This window comes from Chaetodon auriga, chromosome 15 (genome assembly GCF_051107435.1).
Source record: "Chaetodon auriga isolate fChaAug3 chromosome 15, fChaAug3.hap1, whole genome shotgun sequence".
Taxonomy (NCBI): domain Eukaryota; kingdom Metazoa; phylum Chordata; class Actinopteri; order Chaetodontiformes; family Chaetodontidae; genus Chaetodon; species Chaetodon auriga.
This window is the reverse complement of record NC_135088.1, coordinates 12,737,286-12,763,668: the sequence shown is the minus strand read 5'-3', so window position 1 is coordinate 12,763,668 and position 26,383 is coordinate 12,737,286. Positions and strand designations below refer to the sequence as shown.

Here is a 26,383-nt window from a genome sequence, read left to right as displayed (position 1 = left end):
TTTGACAAAAATCTGCTTAATAAGAAGGAAGGAGTGAAAAAACAAAAAGTTAATGCAAAGCAACATTTCGCATGAAAAGCAGTTTCTGTCTGGTTCCTCGACTTCCGTGTCCCAGTTCACAAAACTGCTCTGATTGATTGAGTGGTAATTGAGTTTTTCACTGACCCCTCACTTTTCATCAGGAGAAGAGTCACACCTCGGCTGCACAAATGCAGCTCTCCCCAGGGAGCATTTATTCCTGACAGGCAGGCTGATTGCAGCTGCTTTCTTCAGTCTAACATGACGTGCTATTGCCATTGCTTAATTCCCCCCTCAGTCATCATCTCATGTCTCACTGAAATAGGTGGATACCTCTATCTCTATGTCTATCAGGCTCTGTTGCATCCACACCTTCTCTCAGTCTCCCTCTTTCTTGCATTCTTATATTCCTTCATCGTGATGTGCTCCATCTCTCCTTACATTCGTGCACACTCCTCATGCTGTTGGAACAGAAATGATGGAAGTCACACTGTCAAAATTTAAAGGATTTTCCCTTCACCGGACATAATCAGTGATGGAATTTAACAAGTACATTTACTCAAATAGTGTACTTTACTTGAGTATTTCCATTTTATGCAACTTTATACTGCTCCACTACATATTAGAGGAAATAAGTACCTTATAGTTGTACTTGAGTAAATGTTAATTACATTGCACCACTGATCATACATGATCGTTAAACACTGACTGACAGGGACCAATACATATAGAGCTTATTGCACTGTAAGATGATGCATGCAGAAACATGCAGAAATTATATTTATTATACATGTTTTTGTTTTTTTTACTTCAATGTGAAAACGAATCACAAGGCTGTCCTCGTTCCTTTCAATGACTTTTCCCAGCATCACTTTGTCCTGATTAAACTAGACTAATTTGAAAAGTCTTCTTGAGGAAAATCCAGTTGAAAGACTCAACATGACAAATTGAGTAGCATCATAACACCATCATCACTCAGTGCAGATAGGGGAGCTACAATGCAACATGAATTATTCTTGTATATAAAAATTCATGAACATGTGTCTGTGCATGTGTTTCTGTGTGTGTGTGTACGTGAATCCTCATGAGAGCAAATTTAGACGTTTCCAATGCAGCAGTATTTATAGTGTATCATCAGTGCTTATCTCTCAGTTCAGAAACACCGAGGTAAGAGCCCCCCAGAGGGAAAATGATGATTAAAAAATAAAAATAAAAAATAGAATCAGCCTTATACACATATTTTGGCAACTATTTATTCAACAATTTTTATTTCATACATGAGAATGAACCTCTAAATTAAATATAATAAATCCCACAGACAATGGGAGAAAAACACCTCCATTACGGTGCTATATATCGGATCAAGCCCTCTCAGTGCAGCTTGATATGAAACTCCTTCTTTCATCAAGGTACATCAGAAGCTGAACTAACGTGTCTAGCTCTAATCCTGACCTTTACTGAACTTTACTGTGGATACTTTGCATTTTGTGAGCGACTGACTGATAGACATAAAGATGTGTGTTGCTACAAGGAAAACATTGTGGTAGAGGACAAAAGCATTGAACTGCTTACACACCATAAGCTAAGATTAATTAACACTGTGTATAAACACTTCTATCATTCTTGAAACTTGTGATTATTTGCAGCATATTTCTAAATATCAGTATTTCAAGTCAGTCATCATATCAAAAAACGGTTTCTTAAGTCTAATATCCCAATGACAGCGAGATGACAGAATTACTGAAGAATCACTGAATAATTTTATTAACATTGTGATAATCTTAAACTCAACAAAATACATGGTGTCAGCATTCAGGGGCTAGCAGAGAGGGAAGTGCTCACAAGTCCCCGTTTTAAGACAGAAAACGAACAAACAAACAAACAAACAAAAAAACTCTCTACATGAAATATATTCCTGAGATGCAAAACAAAAGAAACAGATATAATCGAAAACGAAAGAAAAGATCAAAATGTCACGATCATGGAGATTGGACTGATTGATTCTAGTGTCAATATTGCAGAGGAACAAAGAAGTGCACTGAAGCCACACTGTACAGCAAAGACACATGAAGGGTCAGAGGAGGAGAGATAGGACTGGACCGGGCCATGTCATGCTATCGTCACTGCTGTGGAGAAGAAAACCAACAAAACTATGAGTTAAAACAAAATGTAAACCAGCGCAGTTAAAAAAAAAGAAGTGCTTTAGATAGAATATGACTCAAAGTGGCCTTTACTTATCCATCCCTTCTTATTCAGGGATTCAGAGTTTTAACTTGGGCCTCTAATTTCCTGAAAATGGGAACAATTGCTGGCGCCAAATGTGTGTGTGTGTGTGTGTGTGTGTCGAATTGACTGCGATGTTCTGTGAGCACAGGTGCTCTTGGGACAGTGCGGTGTTTCGAAAAGGCTGCAGCAGGATGGATACGTAACACGACATCAGCAGGTGGAGTTTCGACAAGCTTCAGTAATCACCGATCACATCAGGTCGTCTCATCCCTCTTTAAAAGAAAGCAGACGGGCGGGAGAGGAAGGTAAAGCAGTAAAGTGGAGGTGCAGAGTCACAAGGCACAAATAAACAGCTCCACGTGTCCGACAATGTCATTTCACCATACGCTGAAATCTTGTGATATGACAATATTATATAAAATAATGATATCAGTGCACTGAGTGAACATTGACAGAAACTTATAGCATAATGAAAAGTGTGTCTGTGATTCCCGTCTGTTGCCAGGCAGAACACGCACATATGACTCCTGCTGCTTTTGGCTGCAGGTTTTAATCAACTGAAAGGGAATAATCCTACAATCTACAAGCAGCTGTGTGTGACAACGGTGCTAGAAACCACCTGCTAATTTAACCCATTCCAAGCTGCTTTTCGTCACGTTAAAAGATGCATTTTACATGCATTTAAATATGTGCTAACAAAGAAAAAGGTAACTGTCGGTGAAAGAGGCAAAACACTTGCATACATGCTGTTTTTTTGGGTTCTTTTTGTGTGTATGTGCCACCGCCAACACAAAAATTGCTCGCAAAATTGTATGCACAGGCCAAAATTACAGCCAGCATTACGCTGCCTGATCTGGGTAAACACGTAACCTAAGCTGCACCACTCCCACCTTCAGTCAAAGACAGTGGGTTTGTTTGGATAAAAATGGGACGTATCAAAAAAATGGACTTGCGCCCGTGAAAATGGCTCCGCGACTACATTAGCGCTACCACTGTCTCTCCGCCAGGATGAAATTAGAGGCCCATGATGTAGTGGATATTAACCAAACTGATATATGTTGGAAAGTAAGGAGGCAACAGGATTAAAGCTTAGTTTCAACCGACAAAAAAAAAAAAAAAAAAGAAATACGACTAATAACTGACCCCAAGCTACAGTTGACTCTATCATAGCAAAATAGTGCATGATGGTATGTGCCAAGCTGTTAGAATAACAAATTAAAAAAGTTTCAGGTTTGGTCTAGCTATCAGAAAAAAGCCATTTGCAACAAATTAGCTCATTACTTTCGTGTCAAAACAAATATTTACATGTGGTTTTCAGAAAGAAGAACAAAACACATTTCACCATTCACTAAGAAATAGCCATCAAATTAGTCAGAGTGCATAATTCAGTAAATGGCACCTGTTTCATTTCTAAGCCATCACTGCAGACTCGGTCAGTGTTCATTAATATAAAACAGCCTGTCTCTCGGACATCAGAAACAACAAATGGATTAGACCACTCTCTTATTTCTAAGCTGAACACAGGAGAGTAAAGCAACAGAAAATCTGATTGACACTGTCACTGATTTAAGACACAATGAAAATAACTAGATAGAAAAGTAAAAAAATAATAATAATAATAAAAAGAACAAGACATTACATCATTGTGATAAAATGTATCTATGCACACATGTGATATGGAAGGTTCCTAAAGACCAGAGCCAGTCTAGAACGCTTTAGTCTGGATCTACTGAAGGTTCGTGGTGTGGCTGAAGATAAATCTGCAAAAAGTGGTACATCGATTGAAGTGCACTAATATTGTCAAGTATGCAAACTGTGGCAAAGCTTTGATAATTAAGGTATTTAAAATGGAATATGCAAACTAAAAAGTCTACATCCGAGGTGACGGCCAAAAACTGACGTGATCTATCTGATGATTCCCAGCGTCTGATATACCCCAGCAGCGCTCGAGTTCCAGCACAAACAGAAAAAGACCTTACTTGTTGACCTTATTTGCATAATGTTGTAAATTGGCCATCGAATTGGAGACAGCTGGGCCCACTATTTTATTGCCCTTGGTAATAATTTACTCCCTCTTAGTGGATTAGTGCCTTGCCTTTAAGTCTTTAGTTCCAGAGGCCACAGCATTTATCACTCTTTCACAGGAGAGTAAATCAGCCAAATTCCTGCAAACTGATGAAAGACGAATGCGGGGATATATGAAAAGAAGCAGAAGTTGTTTTCTTGGATATGTTACGTTTGTCTAAGTGTGTGGGAAACTTTCATGGCCTCCAACATGAAGGTAATGTTTCTTTCAATGCGTTCCAATTTGTATTTCAAGGATTCGGTGGAGACAGATGCACACTTTCCTCTATGTCTGCGGACAAAAGGTCAATAAGCAAGACGTCGTGAGTGTTTTTCCACATTTGTTTCACTGAGTATTGTCATTTCCTTTTTTTTTCATCACATTTTTTGCACCGAATCTTTCGAAGAGCACGCTACAGACACAAGAAGCCCCTGTTCTCCAAAATTAAGTTACAAACACACTTCCATTGGGGATCTCTCTTAAATAACTTCAGTTCAAACAAATTAAACATGAAAAAGGACCAAACAAAAACATGCTAATGTGTATTACCAAAGTTTAGTTTTCTCACAGTATATACATGCCTTGTGCCCAAACAAAATACATTTGTTTAAAAGTTTTCCAATAAGGATTATGCAATGAAAAATGACAAAAGGAAATAGATAAGGCAGCTAATATACAAATTTGAAGGAATATGGGAATCCAGAATTTAACAGCAATTTTCACAATCAACCACATTTTAGCAGACACAATATACAGCAGGGAGCTTAGAACCATTTAAACCAAAATTATTAGAAACAGTATTTTTTTTATATATAAAAAACATGATTTACCTTACATTTTCAAAAAGATGCACTGTATTTTTTTTTCTCCAGAATTGAATCAAAGACAGCCTTGTCATCTTTCCACTACCCATCTGAATAGGAGAACCATTCCCAAAGCGATCTAGTTGTTGGCAAAGGAACACAGTTACTCATTCAGACATTTTTGTGCTTCTCTATTTGTCTTCAGTTTTTAGTTTTGGAAAGGAGGCCCCTGCAGATCTATGACCCAGCACTCACACACTGTTTCCCTTTTTTTTTTTTTCTTGCTTGAAGACCCCATGAAATGGAAATCAAAGTTCAGTTCATGGAGAGTGACTCTGACAAAATGGAAATAAGAAGAGCATTTATGCAGTTTGAGAGGTGAGAGGAGTATGCTGCATGTTGGTGATATCTACAGCTGAACTAAATCATCAGAAGCTGGTTAAACAGAAATGTGGAGGTGGCAATACAAACAAAAAGTGTGATTTTTAGTCAAACTGATGTTATCGCTATTTGCATAAAGTAATACTATGACTGGATGCTTATCTAGGAGCCAGTACATGAACAGAAACCACCGTGGAAAGCTGCCTGGACCTCAAGATTATAAGAGGTATCAATCAAAATAACTGAAACTGAGTGAGCAAAGGTAATTAAACACTAAATTTCATGTACATCCTATAACTGTATACTTGTTTCTGTCACTCCTAATGGTTCATTTTGCATTTCACAGGGTCCTTAAGCCTTAAAATTATTCCAACGTGACAAACAGAAACAGAATAATTCAAAGTGAAAAGCTAAACTCATTTCAATACAATTTATACAACTTTTAGAGAGAGGAGATCGACTCTTTCTGTACACCTGAACTCTTTATGTGAATCACAAACTACTGTAAGCTGTCAAGAGGATGCTGAGGGTGTTGGTGTTTCGCTAAACTGCAGCCTGGACAGTGCAGCAATATACAGACAGAAGTACACAGGGACAGCAGGTTTAGCAAATGCTCTTATATACTTGATTGAATTTGCTCGATGGAATGCTTCATCTAGCATCTTTGTGTATTCTCTGCTCTTAACAATACCACACTACCCTTTAATTCCCCTACCCTAATAATGAAAATCATATTATACACTTATCTGACAAACCTTGCTACAGTGTTACACAAAACCTTCTTCTTATCTTACAAGGGTCGACTGTTTAATTACAGGTCTATTTAGAGAGGATGGGGTTGGGGGGAGGTGGATCGTCTAATATTCAGTGTGATAGACATGTATAAGGCGTAAACAGCAAAGATTTTTCATTCAAATAATAAAAAAAAAAGAAGACGCAATGCATAATCAATCAAAAGCTGTGAGCTAAGCAATGGAATGATGGTCCAGTTAACCATCTACAAAGCATTTACATTGCTACTGACAGACGATACATGAAGGCATTGACAGAAGTTCAATGGCGTCTGTATTTTTAGGCACCGTGTTGATGTGAGATATGATATGTGTTTGTGGACGTGTGTGAACAAAGGGGATATCGTATGTGTTTGGGTGTCTGCTTGGAGGGAAACGGGGAAGAGGATGAACGAGGGCTCATGTAAGAAGCAGTCATGGTAGATATACAGACTTCCAGGCATTCATGTCAAAGATGAGGAGCAGTATGAGAAAAGGGACAACTTCAGCAGCAACGGCAAGCTGTTTGTGAACACCGGCTGCCAAATAAAAAAAAAAAAGGAAGAAAGAAAGGACGAGATGTAAATGACAGACATGGGCTCAACAAAAGGTAATAATAAGAAAACACTTGGGGAACCGCTCTGCAGGCTGCCTGCGGGTTCCTCGCTGACACGATGGGGGCAGTGGTCAGAGGTGGAAGAGAAAAGGGGGAGACAGAGAGAGAGAAAGAGATACAGAGATTGAAAGGGGGGGGAGGAGAGAGCTGCACAGCTCCCTCTGCAGTCTAAATGAAGTACTCTTTCTTTTCTTCTGCGTGTGCATGGTTGCCCTCAGCGTTGATGATGGCTGTGTCGGCGTCGGGCGCATCGTCCGCTCCTTTGGCCTCGTTTGTCAAGTACGTTCCTGAGGAAACGAAAACACAAACCTGCATCAAGGAAAACAAATGCCGAGCGGCCCTGCATGGTGTTTACTGCCTGAGGCGAAAAACACATCTGAAGACAACATCAGTAATGCTACATAATTCATACACAGAATGATGTGAAGCTAGGATGGTACAGGATATGTAAATACAGCGGTGAGGAAGTGTGTAAAACCCTGCATCAACAAGCACCTTCGCTGCTCTCAATGGCGACAAGCGAGGCGAACAGTTGCACATCTAAATAACGTGAAACAGCTCTCAGTTTTAACTACTGTTGGAGCTCGCTTTTGTAGCATCAGTGTTGGAAACTGACCATTAACTCTGACCCTTAGGCTTTTTAGCTTATTTTCTCTCTCTCTCTCTCCTCAGCAGAGTCACTACATGTATAACCCTGGCATGCCGTATATTGCCGTTTTTAAAAGAAGCTTGGCTACTTCATCAATTTGCACGCGAGTTGTACTTAACATGTTTTTAAGTAGGTCATTTTTAAGTAACGAAAAGGTCAAAAAGGTTAAAAAAACGAATGGCTTTTGACTATTATTCTCTCTTTTACTACCACTCGGGGGATAAAAATGCTTTGGAAGGAATGCAAACAGGAAGTTTAACATCACATTGGACTTGAACCACATTCAATGTGGCCTAGATTTGTTTAGATTTTGTCAAAGTGGCCCTGTTAAAAGTCTGCTGAAGTAGGTATTAGCAGTGTCTGTTTGCAGTGTTCCCATGGACGTACAGACAACTCTCACTAGAGTACTTATACACTGAAGAAAATGCAAAAATGTGTTATTCTCAGGCAAGTTCTGGAGTTATAAGGAGCATATTTTTCTCTGATTTCTCAGAGGATTTACTGACATCCGCCTCCTTTACTGATATCCTCAGAAACTTTTGCACTGAATATAATCTGATATAATATGTATATCATGTCTGTGTGTTCGAATTTGACTGAGTCATGACTCTGAGAACAAGGAGAGCAATTCTGAGGCGAAATACGGCAATCAGTGTCAAGGAGTTAGAGTAAAATCATGTCATAGCACTCTCTCAAAATAAATACAATGGCATTTCCAGATCGCTTTTGGAAAAAAACGGGTATGCGCTAGTGCCATCATACAATGCGTGCAGGACTTTAGCCTCTCCACTGCAGGTATGTCATACAACTTGTAACTTGGGAATTGGGGAAAGACTCTGAGGTCTAATGGGACAAGTAGAACATGCTCCACTCGTTCCATAAGTCTTGAGAGACTAAAATCTGGTCCACTGTGGTTTTACCTTTATGCCTGGCCAGGTATCTTCCCAGAACAATGATTAAACACAAGGTGACAAAGACCACTACAGCCACCACTCCTCCGATCAAGGCATGGTCAGTGCTGTGCTGCCCCACAGCGTTGGGATCTGAGGAAAGACAGAGAGAGAGAAACAAAGAAAGCAGATGAAGGCGCCGGTTGGTGAGGTGAGGGAGCGAGGGCAGAGGAGCAGCAGAAGACAGACAATACAAAACAGAGCAAGGAGGAAAAAGGAGATTATTTCCAGCTCGTTCCTGCTATAATGAGCTGCTGTCATTCCTCTCTCCTTTCACATCATGCAGTCAGAGCGGAGCTGCCTAGCTCTCTGAGAATAATAAAATGAGAGAGAGAGGAAGAGAGACGGACACCACGTTGACACAAAGAGCGGCTACAGGCAGACACACATACATACGCCCTGCAAAATGAAGGAAAAAGAGAATGAAAGAGGGACTCGGAAAAAAGAAGTGAATAATTTAGGATCACCCCCATGGTGCCGCAGGAGTCCCCAACATACAAACCGGGGCAGCGGTGGAAGAGTAGTACACAGTAAATAAATCATCACAGGGAAAGTAAAAAGGAAAGATCAATCTTTTTCTGTTTCTTGGCGAGGAAGGATTGTTGTTAGGAAAATGAATTGGCTGTTAGAGAGTTGCTACAGGTCTCAGCAGTCGAAACGATAGTCATGAAGATTGAAGAATCTGCATGATGAGGCTGTTCATGCCTCATGCAAAGATCCATCAAAGGTTTCCCTCGACTTGAACAATAGCTCATTTCCGTTGATTCACCTCAACTTCCCTTCTTCACAAAGTCTGGCTTGTGGGGTATGCAAGGCAAGAGCAGGGATAGGACGCTACCAGTGTCCACTGTACGTGAATAAAAAAAAAAAAAAAAAACTTTGACAGTGATGGCATAAGGGAGATGGGTAACGGAATAGCCTGTATTATTCATATCAGTCCATGACACCTGAGAAATTAGCACTCATCTCATTACCCTCCTGCGAGTGCCACGGCATGCCACACACAACCCTGTCACTTCATGTGTGCATGTGGGCTCATGATAGCTGAAATATGGCCGTGTCAGAGCAGGGTAAGCAGTGATAGAAGGCCGGTTTAGACACGCAGCACACGTTGTATATTGACACTGTTTCTCTTCAGTATTCTCCTTTTCTCTCTGTGTCCGCCCATGTGGCCGAATTGAACAGCTGGCTTGCTCTCGCTCCATAACTCTCCATGGTCTGAGTGACCAGGCCGTCACACTTCACTGCCTCCCAATGGACAAACACACACTCATACCGACACACACGCTCACACATACACACACACACACGGAGATGTGGTTTCACCGTGCTGCAGTTCTGCTTGGTCAGTGGAGCAGAGAGTAGAGGAATGTTCCCCTGGCACGGCCCAGCAGGGCGAGGACTCGAGGCGTTTAGTTACACACATGGCTGTGTCTCTTCACCTCTATCTGTCAGGACAGTGAGTGTTTTTTACCGTCATACACACACTCGCTGTCCTACTGCTGCGCTCCAGTCCGGCTGTTTCAACCCAGTGCAGGCACAAACAAGCCATGACCATACAGCCGTACGTCCGTCTATAGAGTGCAACACGCTTTGCCAATGCAATATGCTGGTGTCATGTCCAAGAGGTTGGACTGTAAGTCAAATCCACTGACACTTCCAGAGCATGTCCGATCTGCTCCTGCATCACTTCCTTAAAGGAGCACTCCACCAAAAGTGTATCTTCTGACTAGAACTGAAATGCTGCTCCATCATTAACCACTTAAATCCGTCTTTGGGAGTACCATGTGTGAACAAAAGTTCTGTTAAGTCTTTTGTAGCTCTTTTGTAAGTCACCTCAAGTGATGTCACTTGAGTCAGTTGGGGCTGAAGACTGCAAATTTGAAACTGATAAAAATCTGAGGGTGTGGAATTAGACAGAACTGAGTTGACCAGACCTTGCCGCCCACTCCTCATCTCTGCTTGAGGCAAGCAGCTAGAGGCGATTTTAGCCGCTACTAGCATAGCACACCCAAATTTCCCCTTGAACTGTTGCTGGTTTAGTTGCATAGTGGGGAATGTAGACACCAGGTTTGGACATTGAGAAGAATTTGTGGAATAATAAAGACATTATGTCTTGTTCAGTCGCATAAGCTTTGACCTTAAAAGACTGTCCATCGTGAGTCAGACAGTGTTATTGGAGCCCCATGCTAAATTCCTGGAGAACTCTTTCAAGTCATCTTTCAAGCCAACAGGAGGGTAGTTGATATTCATACTCACGAGTAGACTTTCAGTGTATTCCATTTACTCACGAAGCAACAGAAGCGTGTGACATAAATTCATCATAAGTTTCAGCATGTAAATACTTTTCATGCAAGTGCCTTCAAAACACGGTCCATCTATTGTGTTCTTATGTATTCCGTTCTAGTCCACTGCTACTCATGGAAGGAAAAAAATCCAACGGAGACACACAGAGAAAGGAAATGAAAAAGTACAGATTGATGGACAGGAAAAGGCTGAAATTTCAGTTGGAGCAGACGGAAAAGGAAAGGCAACAAGGAGAAAAGGGATCTAGAGGAGGGTTATACATTTTTATGGGTCCAAAACACATTATCTTTTAATAAGGGCACATACATTCTTCTCTGTGTGATTTAATATGAGAGCGTGGGTGGCAGAGCAAACTCCTCTTTTAATATTTATAACACTCTCCTTGTCGCCTGGCCTAGCGAGTTGGGCTTGTTTAATAAATTAAAGGGGTTCAGGGTGTCTGTGAGCCACTGCTCGGACGGACTGAACCAAAAGTGTTACTCTTAAACTGCCCCACTAACTCCTCATCTGATCCATTTCATTGATGTTGGCTTCATATGGGATTCCAGTGGAAGGATATGTGATAGTGATACTATGTGGGCTTTCAAGAGGATGTGTAAAGGCTGGAAATAGAAACAATATAATTTACAGTCCCATTATCTAGTCAGATTAAATGACATTATTCATAGAATTACATTTTTGGAAGGAATAGGAAGGATACTGTATGTCAAAATAAAGGCATATACAATTACAGTCATTTGAGAGACGCATATGTAATGGATGCTGTAAGTTTTAGGTTAAACATCCAGAAAGGGTCACTGTTTATAACTGAAATGTGACCAAATTCAACAATCATTAGTCTTTGATTGTTTCCAAAAAGGTATTGTATAGATTTGGAAATTATGTGCAAAGGAACATCGGTAGTTCAAGTGGAAACTCAAATGTTTAATCAAGGGCTCAGCTGGAGAGAAATGATGAGCATACAAGAAAAGCTGGGCCGCTTCCTTAAATCAGGCTATTCTCTCCATTTGTAGCAGCCAGATCTGACCTTAATTTCTGCAAAATCACATGTTATACATTAAGCAGTGAACTGGTAAAGCTCTTAAATATCTAAGAGGGGAAGTTCAGTGGAGCAGCTGAGGAGTTTGACTACCAAAAGGTTTGACTTGGTTAATTTGGTTAATTAAGGGTGATTGTTCAGGTAACAACAACAACAACAACAACTCAGCAAGAACAAGGATGTTCCTCTTCCAGCACTGACATGTGAGTAGATACTGCAGTGTTGATAACATGCAACCCTGACTCTGATGTGTCTGTAGAACCAGAACACAACGTGCAAGCACTTTTGTTAGATTGTCTGAAGCTCCTTCATGACATGTAAACAGCTTTTTCTGAATTGGAAAACTGTCAACTGACATGACACATATTTGTTCTTCACAGCCTGCTGTACTACGTGCGTGTCCCTCAAATATCATATTCACTGTCTGTGGAACTACGCTGGAGATGTTTGCCATTCTGAGCATAATACAGAGTATTGTTAAAGCATCTCTTGGGCCTGAGGCCGTACCACCCTCTGCACTGCCTTTCTTCTAAAGTCATCTTTTAAATTAACAGTCTCAAATGATTAGACGCAGCATCCTTGAATACATCAATCACTAAGCAACTCAAATGGCCTTTCCATTCTGTAGATTAGCATACACCTCTCTCTCTTTAGCGTTGGTGTAAAATTTGTTGATATTAGAATTCATCCCCCACGGACATCTTTGTCTTCTTTTGGATTACACTTTTTCCTCTGTCTATCTTAGATATAGCTCTATGACACAATGGGGTTCAGTTGCTCAGATCAATAAAGCTGCAGCTAGCTTAAGCATGAGCTTATACAGCTGCAGTGTCCTTGTGTCTGTGGTGCAGGTCAGGGAATCTTGTGTGTGTGTGAGCATACCACTGTGCTAAAGTAGACAATTTTAGTTGCATTAACAGGAAATCAGATTCATGAGAAACACTGAAACATCTTTGGAAACCCCAGGGGGTGAGGTGGGACTTTTGTTTTGTACTTTTTTGCAGTTAATATGATTTTTCTTGCTTATTTCTAAGATAATGACTCTTGTATAAGATGTGTCCTGATTACCTGAAAATTTCTGTGACCAAACACAGGAAACAAAACAAATGAAACCTTTACGCTTCACCTCTAATGGCTTCCATAGTATTGAAAACACCGTACATAACATCATTAAATGTGAAACATAAAGAGACACATATTACTCCGCATTACTTCTGCTGCAGTGGAAGTTAGAGACACAAAAGAAAGAGTGCCTGCAAACAGAGAGAAAGGAAAGGAGAGAAAGTGGTGAAAAGTGCCTGCAGACTTCACTTGTTCGATGAGTCAATTATGCCCAACTTTTTGGCTGAGACTGGAAATTCACCAATCTGCATCTAATGCTGGCTCTACTGCCAAGATGAAAGAGTCCCTGGAGGCTGTAGCAGAGGGCCGAAAGACACATGTGTGTACAATCTTGAATGAACGCACCCATGCATGCGAGAGAGCCACAAAGACAGAAAAGAGGAGACGGTACCAAGATGCGTGTGTGTGTGTGTTTGTGTGTGTCCTCGCACATTATTGCTTGCTGGGTCAGAGTGGATTAATTAGATTCTGAAAACAAATTACTTCTGCTAATCATTCAATAAAGCCCACACGTGGACTTGGACACTATCTTGAATATTCAACAACCTTCTTCTCTCTCCGCCGAATGAAAAGAAATTGTGGTCAGCAGGGTAACAGCATGAAGTTATAAGCAAAGCAAGATAATTAATCATAAGAATTCATTAAGTCGCATGTAAGAATCAATCTATCAAAGCAGCTCAATGTTTGGCAAAAATGCATAACCTCTTCAAAACAGCAATAACAATAAAACACAACAGAGGAAGGGGGCAGGAAGAACACATCACTGTTACACCTATGCTTCATCTAACTTCATCATGAGTATATTGCTACTGCCTTTCTGTCAGAAAACTACATTATGCTGCTGGTTAGTTTGGAAGAATTGCATTGTGTGAGTCAACAAGAACAAGAGCAGCAGCAACAGAAGCCCACACAGAAATGAGTGATCTTGAAGGAAGCCAGTTGCCCCCACAAGCCTGACAATCCCCTGAGGGACCCACGCAGAGAAAAATTAATAAAGGACCAAATAAAACTTAACGTCAACAAATGAAAATTGTTGACTGCCTCAACTGTGTGTGTGTGCATGTATGCCTGCGCACGTGAGTGCCTCTTCAAGATTGCTGGAAGTGTCCCCTGCCATTGAGATTTAATGAATAGAGGGGCTATTACATGTAATTCATAACACTAGCCCCAGGATCTAGTGATTTCTCTTTTTCTGTTCTACACTTTATTCCAAATTGTTGCTATAACTCTTCCCCAAAGCGAGTTAATGTGACAGGCCATCAATAATAATTGCCCAGCAATAAGTGGAAAGACCTTTGCATTATGTTTTAATTTCTCCTGTGATCCTCAGCTTTACGGTGAGAGTGGGAGAGAAAGTGGAGAGAAGATGGTTGGCACTGTTCAATATTTAACCATTTCCCCCGTCGGGGATACTGCAACACGAACCTAACCTTTCTGGTTTAACCAATCAGCTGCCCTGGACACTTGCCCCCAAGAAAATATGTCTTTTGTTCATCATATGGCCTAACCTGAGCCCTCCATTTACAACAAGATCAATAGCAATGGAATAAAGCAGGTGCGAAGCCCTGTGAGGACTAAAAATAGTCCTTTCTGTTATTGAGTTTTCACAAAAGATTTGTCCTCGTTCTAAAGCAGCTTCGATAGGTGAATGTGGGGTTAAAGACGTGAAACACGGCCCGAGGAGTAAAAACTGCCCTTTTAATCCTAAAACATTTGCAACAGTGATACAACAGGAGTGAAATTTCAACAGCCTAGCCAAATTTGAGAAGGATATTATAAAAGAGTTTGAGTCATTTGTGTTTTGTTTTGATTTCACCTTTAGTTCATTTATTCTCTCCTGCAGGTTTCCTTGTTAACTCCTGAATCTCAGTTCTGATTGCTTTATCCTGTGTGCTTGAGCCTCCACATATACTGCAGCCTTTGTAGCCTTTCTGACCAAACAAAGAGCTGAACAAATGCAGACTTTGATATGCATGCTAAAGTATTTGTCAAAAGCATATTTCATCATTATTTTTAGGATTTGACAGGGTTTATCACAGGTATATAATAATCAAGCATTTTGGATCAGAAACACCGAACAGTGCAGTGAAACGACTCCCAACAGTTTCATCCTGTGGGATAGCTCATTTAGACAGCACCTCTGATTGAGACAAATGAACAGCTTGAAGCTGTATTTTCGTTTGCTGATAGATATGCTGCAACAAAACAAACACACAAACATCACATTACACCAAGGAAATGTGCTCCCCTAATACTGCTTCCTCAAACAGCTCAAAGTAAAAGAAATGGTTTTGCATGCTGTTGTTTGTCGCAGAGGTTTGATTTCCAGACCGTAAGAAGGAAATCCTCAGGTGAAGTCACGACTGTTGCCTAAAACGGACTTTTTAAATTTAAGATCAGTGGGCTGAGCCTCAGCAGAGATCAGCTGGCTCAGTTCTCAGGAAGCCAAACAGGGTAAGAGCGGTCCCGTTTTAACGTATTACCATTCATATGCAGCTTTTTGGCCAGCGCTCACTTGAAAAGGGAGAAAGCTCAGACTAATCCCAACTTTTGAACCCTGACCAATCCCTTGCCTCTGCTCCTGAATTCTCCTCGAGTGTGTAGTCACTGCTATCAACTTCAAGAGGAGAGCAAAGATCCCTTTGTGTTTTGCTGTAGAGCACTAGCCATTAAAACCATGACGATTATGGATTAGCATGGCAACCTCTGCTGATCCCCAGTGACCGTTAAAACCTCAGGTACTAGCCACACAATTTAGCAATATGTTCCAAGTTATGCTGTACACTCTGATTAAGAGTCCCATGGTTGTTGGTGTATTTCTTTACTTAAACCTTCTGTTCCTCTCAGGGATCAACTAATGGACCAAAGAAAAGAGAACTTTTCCTCTACAAGGAGGTAGATGGGTATTATTTTAGGTTTTCTGTCTTCTCCACTGGCAGAGACACCAGGCATGAATAATTGCTGTCTTCTCAGCAGCGGGCCCTTTATCAGGCTACAGGGGCTGGGGTTGGCCACACGAATGCTGATTATGAGAAGTGAATAGTAAATATTTTAAACACCAAAGAAACCCCTGTGCATGATTCAACCTTTCATCCTCCCAAGGTCAAAGCTAATTTGCAAGCCATGAAAAAGCATTTGGCAAATTTTAGAGAACTCGGCGGTGGTGGCGGTGGGGTGGAGAGAGAGAGGGGGGAGTGGATGTGTGTGTGTGTGTGTTCGTGGAAGGGGGGTCTGATGACATTGCATAGACCTCTGATACTTAGCGAAAGAGTTATTATAGCCATTAAGGCTGGCTGGGCTATTGAAGCAGTGTGTGTGTTGGGCGTCCATGCCAGCACTTCATTAATAAAGTGAATCACAGACTGCAGTCCTGCATCAGTCCTGGCATTCTACAGTACGGATGAAAAACAGAGGAATCTCCTGCATACCTGTACGCCAGCTACACTCCAAAGGTCAACAACACTTCAGATTAAAAGGCACGGGTTAATGCCAAATTTACATTTCCCATTAGAACCAGCGAGTGGACAGTATGAAATATTTAATCCTGAATATTTCTGCAAGGATGAGTAAATGCTTCCATTAAATGGTACATTATTGCATTGGCTCATGTCAACAAAATAAGATATACTAAAAGCTATTATTATTGTAAGAAGCTCTTATTGTAAATCCATACTGTAAAATAAAGTCACATTTCATATCTTACACACACATTTTAGTAAATACAGAATATTCCATCCTATAACTACGGAGAGGAGAGCAGCTCATTGCTATGTACAGAGAGAAAAAGTGCAGGCAGCTGTTTTCACCTCTGTGGCCAATTTACGCCTGTCATGCAAATACTGCCTCTGCCTCACTCCTGGATTGTGTGGGATGATATCTTGTTGGTGAATTAAAGGCTATTTTTGGCACATCTGAAAACAAGTGAAAAGCACAAAAAATCTACATTTAATGCACCTGGAACTGTTCTCTAAAATTGTACAGATCATTCTGGCCACAAGGTCCCAAAATGGTAATATATGAGTAACCTAGCAGTATCACATAAGTAATAATGGTGCTACAATACGACAGTGCATATTTGTATAGCTGTGCAAAGCTTAGTTCAGTAACCATGTCTTCCAAATTTAGGCGACAGACTGATCATTAATCAGTTATTTTATACAGAATTAATTTAACACCCAGATCGTTGAAACCCAGATTTCCCTGTGGGCTGAATGATAGTCCAACTTTACACTAATCCTTATATTTCTACTGCAGAGAATATGCAGTCCAGCGGTGTCACCTTACTTTCCCACTGACCTGTGGCTGTCATGGTAGCTAACAGGGCTTATTAAAATCTAAACCAAGACCTCACTCTTGACTCTGAAAGAGCACTAATATCACAGGAGCTCAATTACGACTAAGGTCTTAACACTGAAAGTCTGGGAGCCCAGAGGGCGACTGTGGACACGGAATCTGAAAATAACAATGAGCAAAAATAAATAAATAAATAATAATTAAGCCTTAATATACCAGAACACTCCTCAGATTGTTGCAGCAGAAGAAAAAAAGAGATGCGCAAAGCCACAAATTCACAAATACATGATTTACTATATTTCTAACTGATTTAGTGCGATGATGGCAAAAAAAACAAAAAACAAAAAAAAACAAAACAAAACAAAAAAAAACAATCTAGGCAATCATTGATTTCTTCATTATTCAGATCTCACAAATGAACTCAAATGAAGGCTCCAGTTACAGCAAACCATTATGTCTAAGATGGTGCAGAAAATGAGTCAGGAGGCTTCTTCCACACACATGCAACATAAATGAATTACCTGTATTTGTCATGCTGTGTATAAACTTGCCAATACTGATGGCTGCCATAATAACAGTGGTGTTTTTAGGCTCTACGCTGCACTTGAATTACTATAACACACAAAGCAACACTCTTGACTGTTGCTGAATTTTACAAATCCTATATGTAGAGGTCATTGCCATTTTCCAAATCCCAAGTCAGGGCCAGACTCAAATGGCCATGATTACTTTCCAGAGTTTTTAGCCTGGACAAATATGTTAAAGTAAACAATATTAAAAAGAAATCACCTGTGGCTGCAAGCTTCTGTTTATGATGCCTTGCTGTGTTACTAAAATCATATGCAAGGAGTGGAAACACTCACGCACAAGGACTGATACAAATCACAGTAAGTGCATCTAATGTGTAACACATGACATCTTCATGCCATTCAAAAAAAAAACCTTGAAAAGACATAAAAATATTTTCTCAATCTTCAGCCCTTCCTGTGATACTATTCATGTTTTTCTATTTGACTTGCTTATTTAAATTTTTTATCTACATTCTTTTCTTTCCTTTTTTTTTTTTTTTTAAAAATTCTTACTACCGACTGCTTGTCTCTTCTCTGCCCAAAGTGTTAGCTGGAAGATGGCTCAGCCTTAGTTGTGGTAGTTTTTTGCTGTTTGGAAAAATCCAACATGCTGATGATGGACAAGAGTGGAAAGATGTAAGAGCAATATAAAAAAGACGGCAGAACAGAGAGAGATACACCTGAGAGTGCTCGCCAGGTATAAAATATGCTACAATTCTGCATACAGGTTAAAGTCGTGAAAACTACAATGCATATTTCATCTGCACAGGAAGACAACTTTATTAAAAAGACAAAACGTTGCGGGGCTGGTACAGCTCCACAGTTGTTTGCTTTCATCCAGAGCCTGTGAAAAGACCTGGTAATAAATCAAGTAGACACATGAAAGCAGATAGTGTAGTATCCTGTGACTGGGGACGCAGTGAAGGAGTCTGATATTTAGATTCCCTGAAGATACACTGAGAGCCTCAGCTCCTCTTGTGTCTCTGCACTACACAAACAGACATCAGAGAAGAATTGAGACACGCTGATGAGGAATATCCAACAACGTGTGGAAGCCTGTTATCTAACAGGGTCTTCAGAGAGCCGTGAGGGTAGAAGAGAAGGAGCGGGCGAGGGAGAACTGAAACAAAAGCTTTGATGGAAAGCAAAGCAGCAGAGGAAAGGTAGAGGGGGAGTCAAGACTCCTGAAGGATTTTAAAGATGGTAATTTAGAGAAAGCAGCAGTGATGAGAGGAAATTATTCCGAATGAGTGGGGCTGCGGAGTACCGTGAAGTTGAGAGGAATGGAGAGAGGGAGCAAAAAGCAGAGACAAGACGCAAGGTAAACTCTGCTACAGCTATATGGTGAGAGAGTGGACACCTAAGAATAATGAATGAAGCGGCAGGGAAATAATGCAGAGAATTTAGGATTAAGAGACTAGTGATTTTAGTCAACTCAGTACTATTTTATTCAAAGCTTATTTGATACTAAATATATCATCAATGGACGAAAATCATTTTAAACGACAAATATATTAGAAATTGTCAGCTTAATCAATCACCTTAAAACAATATGTCACATGCTTTTAGAAACCATGATCAAAATGATATATGAGTGAGTAAGTTCTTTTGCATACAGCCTATCACAGCACATTAGTTTGAAATTGACATGTCACTCAAAATCTTTGATTGACACATCACTCTACTGTAGCAGACATGGCGCTGTGTCAGCGTTATTATTGTAGTGGCACAGCATGCAAAGAGGCTGAATCACAAGAAAAACAGCATTCAACCAAGCAATGGTCATTTCAACTTTCTCCAAAGAAGGATTTGTCTAACTGCGCACCATTGTGTGATCTTTTTCAAGATTTTTTTTCAGCCTTTATTTTTGATAGAACAGCATCAAGATGTGGGCGGGAAACAGCACAGGGCACAGCAGCCTCCCACCACATGGGGTGGTGAGTTACCTGGGCCATTGTGTGATTAAGTGCGCCACTTAGTCACATGACGGTCTTTGAAATGGGGTGAAAATAATAGGGACATTTCACCACTTCCTGTCCAGCTGCTTAGAAAACTAAGAACAAATAAATGATGTAGGATCACATCATTAGTACATTCACCATGAATAAAGGTTAGATAGAATAAATGAGACACAGGCTAATAGGCAATTTCCCAGAGGTTTGTGAAATCCATTCAGTCTCTCTATTTACTGCTACTTATCCAGGTTGCAGTGATGCCAGAACACCCTTTTTCCCCAGCCATGTCCTCCAGCTCCTCCTGAGGGATGCTGAGGCTCTCACAAGCTGGGTGGGATATGCAATCCCTCCGGCATGTTCGAGGTCTGCCCCAGGGTCTCCTCCCAGTTGGATGTGCCAGAGAGCCTGTATAGAGATGTTTCCAGTTGGCATCTTATTCAGATGCCCGAACCAGCTCTTCTGGCTCCTTTAAATACAGAGTCAGTTCAGTAGGACATGGAGGAAAACCTCCAGATGGGGGCATGTTGATCAGATACTTGAATGAACCCAACTGACTCCTTTTACTGCAAACATACAGTCTGCAACGGGGAACCTTGTCAGTCGTTTGGCTTCCCAAAACTAGTAACCACTGAGGATGGCTGGCTGGGGCAAAGACAGACTAATAAATGGACAACAGCATGCAATAGAGGATAACAGAACTACAGTATCAGCATTATGGAGAGATCCTATCCTGAGGTCACCAAAATGGACACTACAACTATACAAGATGGACTTACAATAACAATGGCCAAGCACTTAAACTCCTGTGGAAGGGGGCCCACACACATCCATGCATGACTGGATGTACAAACTCCCAAAGATACTGCAGAACACTGCAGTATCCTTGAGAGATGCTCCAGTGGAATCTGCATTGCTCTTCCTGAATGAAGGTTTCACAGTGATCACAAGTGTTCCTTCCAAGCACACTGGCACAAGGCATTACTGGGAAGGATGAGCAGTGTAATACCGCAGTAAGTGTGTAACACTTGAGAGTTGAACTGCAGTGACCTACACCAGAAGGAAGGGTAGGGCTTCCCTTAAGTCTTCCAACTCTGCCTCCAGCGTGTTGCACGGTTAACAGGCTCCTCAAATTGTTCTTTTTATCACCTGGCAATATCCCCTGTCTAAGTCGGCGGTACTTCTCCTCTGTGGAGAACATCTTTCTGGTGACCCCCAACGGATTGTGGGGTCACAGCTATGACAGGCACCAGTGACCTTCTGCCTACAACTTGGAGGAGTCGCCCACACAACAGCCCACTCAAATATCCCCAACTGTCCCCAACCTTGTCCAAGTAATCCTCCAGAGGTATTCTGCATGTGGCTGCTACCCTTCCTTGTCTAACTATAGCTGCAGCGTCTTCCTCACGAGAAAAGTGACAGTCAGACTCTAAGGAGCAAGTTTTTGCAGCACGGAGTCAACATACCAAGACCTGATTGGCAGCAAACCAGTCAGCCACACCTAACCTTGTATGTGATGAGTCCATATTGCAGGGTTTGTGAGTTACGAACTCTTGTGTCCATGGTTTTGTGTGGATGGCGTTACTGCTGCAAGACGGAGATGAGAACTTAATTTATGTTGCATATCAGTGATTTTAAAGTTTAAATCCATTACCATAGCTCTCTGCATGTCGTCAGCCTCTGCAGAAATTTGAGGAAACCTCAGCATTTTATGCCTCCTCAACATTTCCTTTTCGGCCTTATTATAGATGACATCCCATTATTCATATTTTATACTATAATGCTATAAAGGATTATATCAACCGCATTCATATTCCCAAGAAATAGATTCTCTAGGAACACCAAACAGCAATGTTAACTCTCTGGAAAAGAGCTTTTCAAGTCAGAATTCTCGAAGATTTAACACAGCATTAGGAGTCATGATGAGACATCTCGAGTGGCCAGACATTTTCAGTTGGACATGACATTTGCTTCTTTGGGGTTTCAGGGCACAGAAGTACTGAAGTCTTTGAAATGCCAAGGGGACAGTGGATGGAGAATTTGAACAGCAAGACTCTTTTTGAATACAATGACTTGGAGTGTCTTAGAGACCTAGAAGATCTGAATTAGGACCTTAATGTAAAAGCACAAGTTCACTCAATGCACATATACAGTTTGTCATTGTCCATTGAAAAGACACAGAGTTTATGTTTACAGTCCAAAAAGGGTAAAAAGAGAATCAGACAGTATCAGATGACAGCAAAGAATTTTGTTCCAGGCAATACGATATATTTCCAGTTCTTGGTGTCTCCATGTCTCAGGAGCACTGACACTTGAGGTGGTGAAGAAGCTAAGAGAGAAGTAATAGGACAGTGGGAAGTAAGAGGGAAGTGGGAATACACAGTAGCATGCTGAGGGGGTTGTGGAGATGCGTGGGGTGGTACTGTACCTCTGTTGCCAGTGACTGTGGGGTCTGAGGCGTGGGTGCCTAATAGAGCAGTAGGATCTGGAGGGATGGGATGTAGGGGGGGAGTGGTGGATGGAGGCAGGGTTGTGGGGGCGTCTGGTGGAGGGGACAGACAGACACATATACACAAAAACAATACAACAACAACAAAAATGAATGCACATGGGGGCAGTTAGATACTTCAAAAGAGCAACACAAACTGGTCCAAGACAAAATATTATAGTGAAGTGATGGGAACAAAAAAGGGTAAAATTATGACACAATTCAAAGCATAATCATGTCGAAACTTTCTCAAAGGAAGTTGTGAATTACTGTTGATGCAAAGTGATGCAATACGCAAGATACATTAATTAGAGCATTGCTGATCTTTTTAGTGGGTCAGCAAGATTTTCTCACTAATTCAGAGAGGAGCATTTCGCGGATCACTGAAATATATTTTTACCGTGTGACTTAATGTTTTGCTCTGTAGTTCATGAAGCTTAAACGACCGCAGAACTGTGCAGCTGCTGAGTTTAAGCCTCTCATATGATTGACTTCTTATGATTCTCTTTGGGTCACTGTACACGAGTCAAATTTGAAAAGACAAACACAGTGTTAATCAGCTCAAGTCTCATACATACTTTCATGTCATAACTGTTTAGCCTATAGTCTATAGAGCATGAGGGCTACAAACATGAATAAAACATGTTAATCAAGGAAAAGATGGGAGTAGACTTTGACATTTTCCGCATGGGTGGGAGTAGCCTGTGGGTATATCTTCGGCAAAGCGCAGAATCTGAACAAGAGTGATGCAATATGTACTTAAAGTGTAATGGTAATGGAAAAAAAGTCGAAAGTTGAGATATTCATGTTATGTTAGAGTCTCAATCCTCTATATTTTCCGAGTCATTATGATTTAAAATGTTCTGTCTTTGAAAATGAGGGTCATTTCTGCAGCAAGAGAACAGGATTAACCTTGAATCTGCTAATGTTGCCTGATGTCTGTGAAGATAGATCCTGCACTTGGAACCTCTCAACATATGAAAGGGAAGACAGTGGGATAAAATGAAATGAGGAAAGTAATTTGACAAATGATCTGTGCCAATTATCCACATTTGCAAGGATGAGTAAAGGAAAAGGTAGCAAACCTGTTATCACCATGCTCTGTTTTTGACTTCTCACTAACGGAAAATGGTAACAGTACCCCATCCAAGACAGTGTTTCTCACTATCACATGTTAAAGCAACAGGAAAAATGGGACTGAAACATTGTGTGACAAAGTTAATGAGGTTACACTACCACCTTGGCTTTTATGCTTTTGACACTCTGGTTTTCATGGTGAGCTAGAGGCTTTTAATTGGCTTTGGTACTCTTTCTCAGGGCCAACTGTCCTGCGTGTCTCTGTGACATTTCAGCCTTAGAGTGAATCACTAAGTAGCTAAGTACATGTCTTCAGGAGAGAGGGAAGAGAGGAAACGTCTCCTCGTTGGAGGGGAAACCATTAAAAAGGTATTTTCCAAGAATTATGGCGGCAATTGTAAAAGGCTAAAAGGTGTGCTAATCACTAATGAAGGGTGGGAACAGACTGGGTGCCATTTCAAAAGAACACATAATGAATCTGGATAGGACTCTTTGACCCACCCATACCCAATTGCCTTTTTGGTGTTGTAGAATTTTTCAGTTTAATAACATCACTGTCATTAAGTGCATTGGTTATTCTTGTTATTACATTCAGCTGGCATTTGAAGGAATTGCGAGATGCACACAGGCTCCACGGCATGTGAGGCAATTAGCAAGGGAAGTGTAAAATCTCAGAAATACGTGATGAAACTTGTAATAAAGGGATCTGATAAACCTACTCAAGTGGACCAAGAAATTATAAAAGGAGATAACTACATTATTTCTCTTTCGCATTCAGTGATCTTAATAAATATGATGGTAATTTGGAGATTTGTCTGTCCCTGCTAACTTGTGGTGAATTCTGCAGGTGAACTTCACATCTCAGCCTTCACAAACAGCAAAAATTAGGAGAAGTCATTTTTGAGTTGCATAACATTTGGATTTTGCCTTGTCCTTACCTTGGTTTTACCCATTTTAATTTTGCCCATCACACACTACTCAGCAGTGCTAGCTCAAGATCAAGCTGTAAGCCATTAAAATACCTTTCATTTAGAAGATGAGATTATTTTTATATGACATTTACAATCCTATTTTGAAACATGGATCTATTAAAGCACTCGACTGTCCTTGCCGTCATTTCTGTAACGATATGGCTTAAGTCAGGATCCTTCTGAGAGCCTCTTGTTGGAGAAATAAATAACCTTTATGTCTTATTTCTGTTCTGAACAAGCCCGATTCCAAAAGCAGTTAGGACGCTGTGCAAAACATAAATAAAACAGAACATGATAATTTTCTAATCTTTTTTGACATATATTCAATTGAGAACAGTTCTAAGACAATATATTTAATGTTTTACCTCATCAACTTCATTGATTTCAGTAAATATATGTAGTGATAGTATCATGATTGGGTATGAAAGGGGCATCCTCGAAAGGCTCAGTTGGAGTGAGGTTCACCAATTTGTGAACACATGATTGTATAAAGGATATTATCAGACAGTGTTCATTTGCAAATTATTACATCCTGTTTTTATTTATGTTCTACACAACCTCCCTGCATTTTTGTAAATAGGGTTGAAATCAACAGGCCACAGTGCCTAGCATACAAACTTTCCACCTTAAATCACTCACACATGGTTCTGTTCCAACTCATATACTTTCAGCATCCACGTGGCTGCAAAATTTATTACTGCACCACTGGATGTGTTAACACTTCCATGTATGCAGACAGCCAATGGCATAAACAAGACAGCATCTATTGACTGTATGTGCTTCTTGCTGCATTGGGTGTCTGCACACACAGACATGTTTACACTTGTTTGTATGACACATGCAATCCTTGCTGACATGGCCAGATACCAACATTTATGTTGCAGGGATCCTTGCAGCTATGCAGCTGTAGAAAGTATAAAATGGTTTTTACTGTAAAGTTTTTAGATTAATTAAATGTAAAAGAATTATGGCATGAGGGTTCATAAAAGTGAATGATATACAATAGAATATACAGTCCATCCGATAATCAAATATAACTTCATGGTTTTATATGCTTCTCCTCCGAGCTGCCATTTATTATGTTGTTTAGCATTTGTAGCATTTAAATGTTTTAACATTCCTCATTGACGAGGTTTTCAAGGTTGCTGTGGCCTTGGCTGCAACCAGCAGAAAGCACTTCATGAACTATTGATAGTAACCTTGCATCCTTCATCAGGTCCACATCTGGTTATTCCCGTACATCCATCGAGGACAGTCAAGAACATACTAGAAATCACTCCAGTTCTGGCAAACATTGCCATTGGCACCTGAGAGATTTATTCTTTCATGTTTTTCATCAGGTTGGATCTACTTTTAAATGTGAGAGCAACTGAATCACCCCATAGGTACATGTAATGATAATAATGTCATATTTTATGGATCTACTCTGGGAGATTCTGCTTTGCCTACAGCTGTATGGTCTCTCTGACCAAAAAAACTGGCTTTTTGTCCCTCATCACACATGACCTAAGTTCCTAAAACAGAAGGAAGAGAGATGTGTCACTGCTGTGCTCCTTTTTTAACCGTTATTACTTAATGCCAAGAGACAAATGGCAGTGGAGAAAAGGATGAGCTATCTGTTTTCCCTCACACTGAGTCCTTTATCCTCCACCTCCTCTAGCGTTACTAGGAATTACTTATCCTTCCTCGTGATATTCCTGACAACGCAGCACTAAATTCTGCCTCCCTCACGCATTTCGCTCCTGGTGTGTGTGAATGTGTGTGTGTGGAGGATCTGGGACGCAGGTTTATTTAAGGAAAGGCGTTGGTGGCATTTGTGTCACCTGAGGCCCTTATTCACCCGTGAGAGATGGCACCACTAATCACTCTTAGCAGTGATACAATATGCAGATCAGGAAGTATTACAATCTTGGTTTTTACAATGGAGTTTGGTGCTTGTGCCTGTGAGATTCATACTCTCCACTATTTATAGATAATATTATTGGAGTCCAAGGCGTCCTCTTGCAGCTGTGTTCCTTTTACATGTCCTTCATCTATCAGTGGTGTCAAATGAATAACTGATGAAGATTTCTCTCTGTTCCTTTACA

At 40.6% G+C, this 26,383-nt stretch overlaps 1 protein-coding gene across 4 annotated transcripts in view; it reads right to left on the bottom strand.

Annotated features, from left to right (window-relative positions):
• Positions 1–1,255: 1,255 nt before the first annotated feature.
• Positions 1,256–26,383, bottom strand: part of cadm2a (cell adhesion molecule 2a) — a 201,446-nt gene continuing 176,318 nt past the window's right edge. For 2 of the 4 annotated variants that reach the window (XM_076750560.1, XM_076750561.1), the window contains 3 exons: positions 22,189–22,302; positions 8,449–8,571; positions 1,760–7,166 (listed from right to left, as the gene is read on the bottom strand). In XM_076750560.1, the coding sequence (XP_076606675.1) occupies positions 7,048–7,166; positions 8,449–8,571; positions 22,189–22,302 (356 nt within the window). In that variant the 3' untranslated portion in view covers positions 1,760–7,047. Of the gene's footprint in view, positions 7,167–8,448; positions 8,572–22,188; positions 22,303–26,383 lie in introns of all 4 variants that reach the window. The other 2 variants (XM_076750562.1, XM_076750563.1) reach the window with 1 other exon arrangement.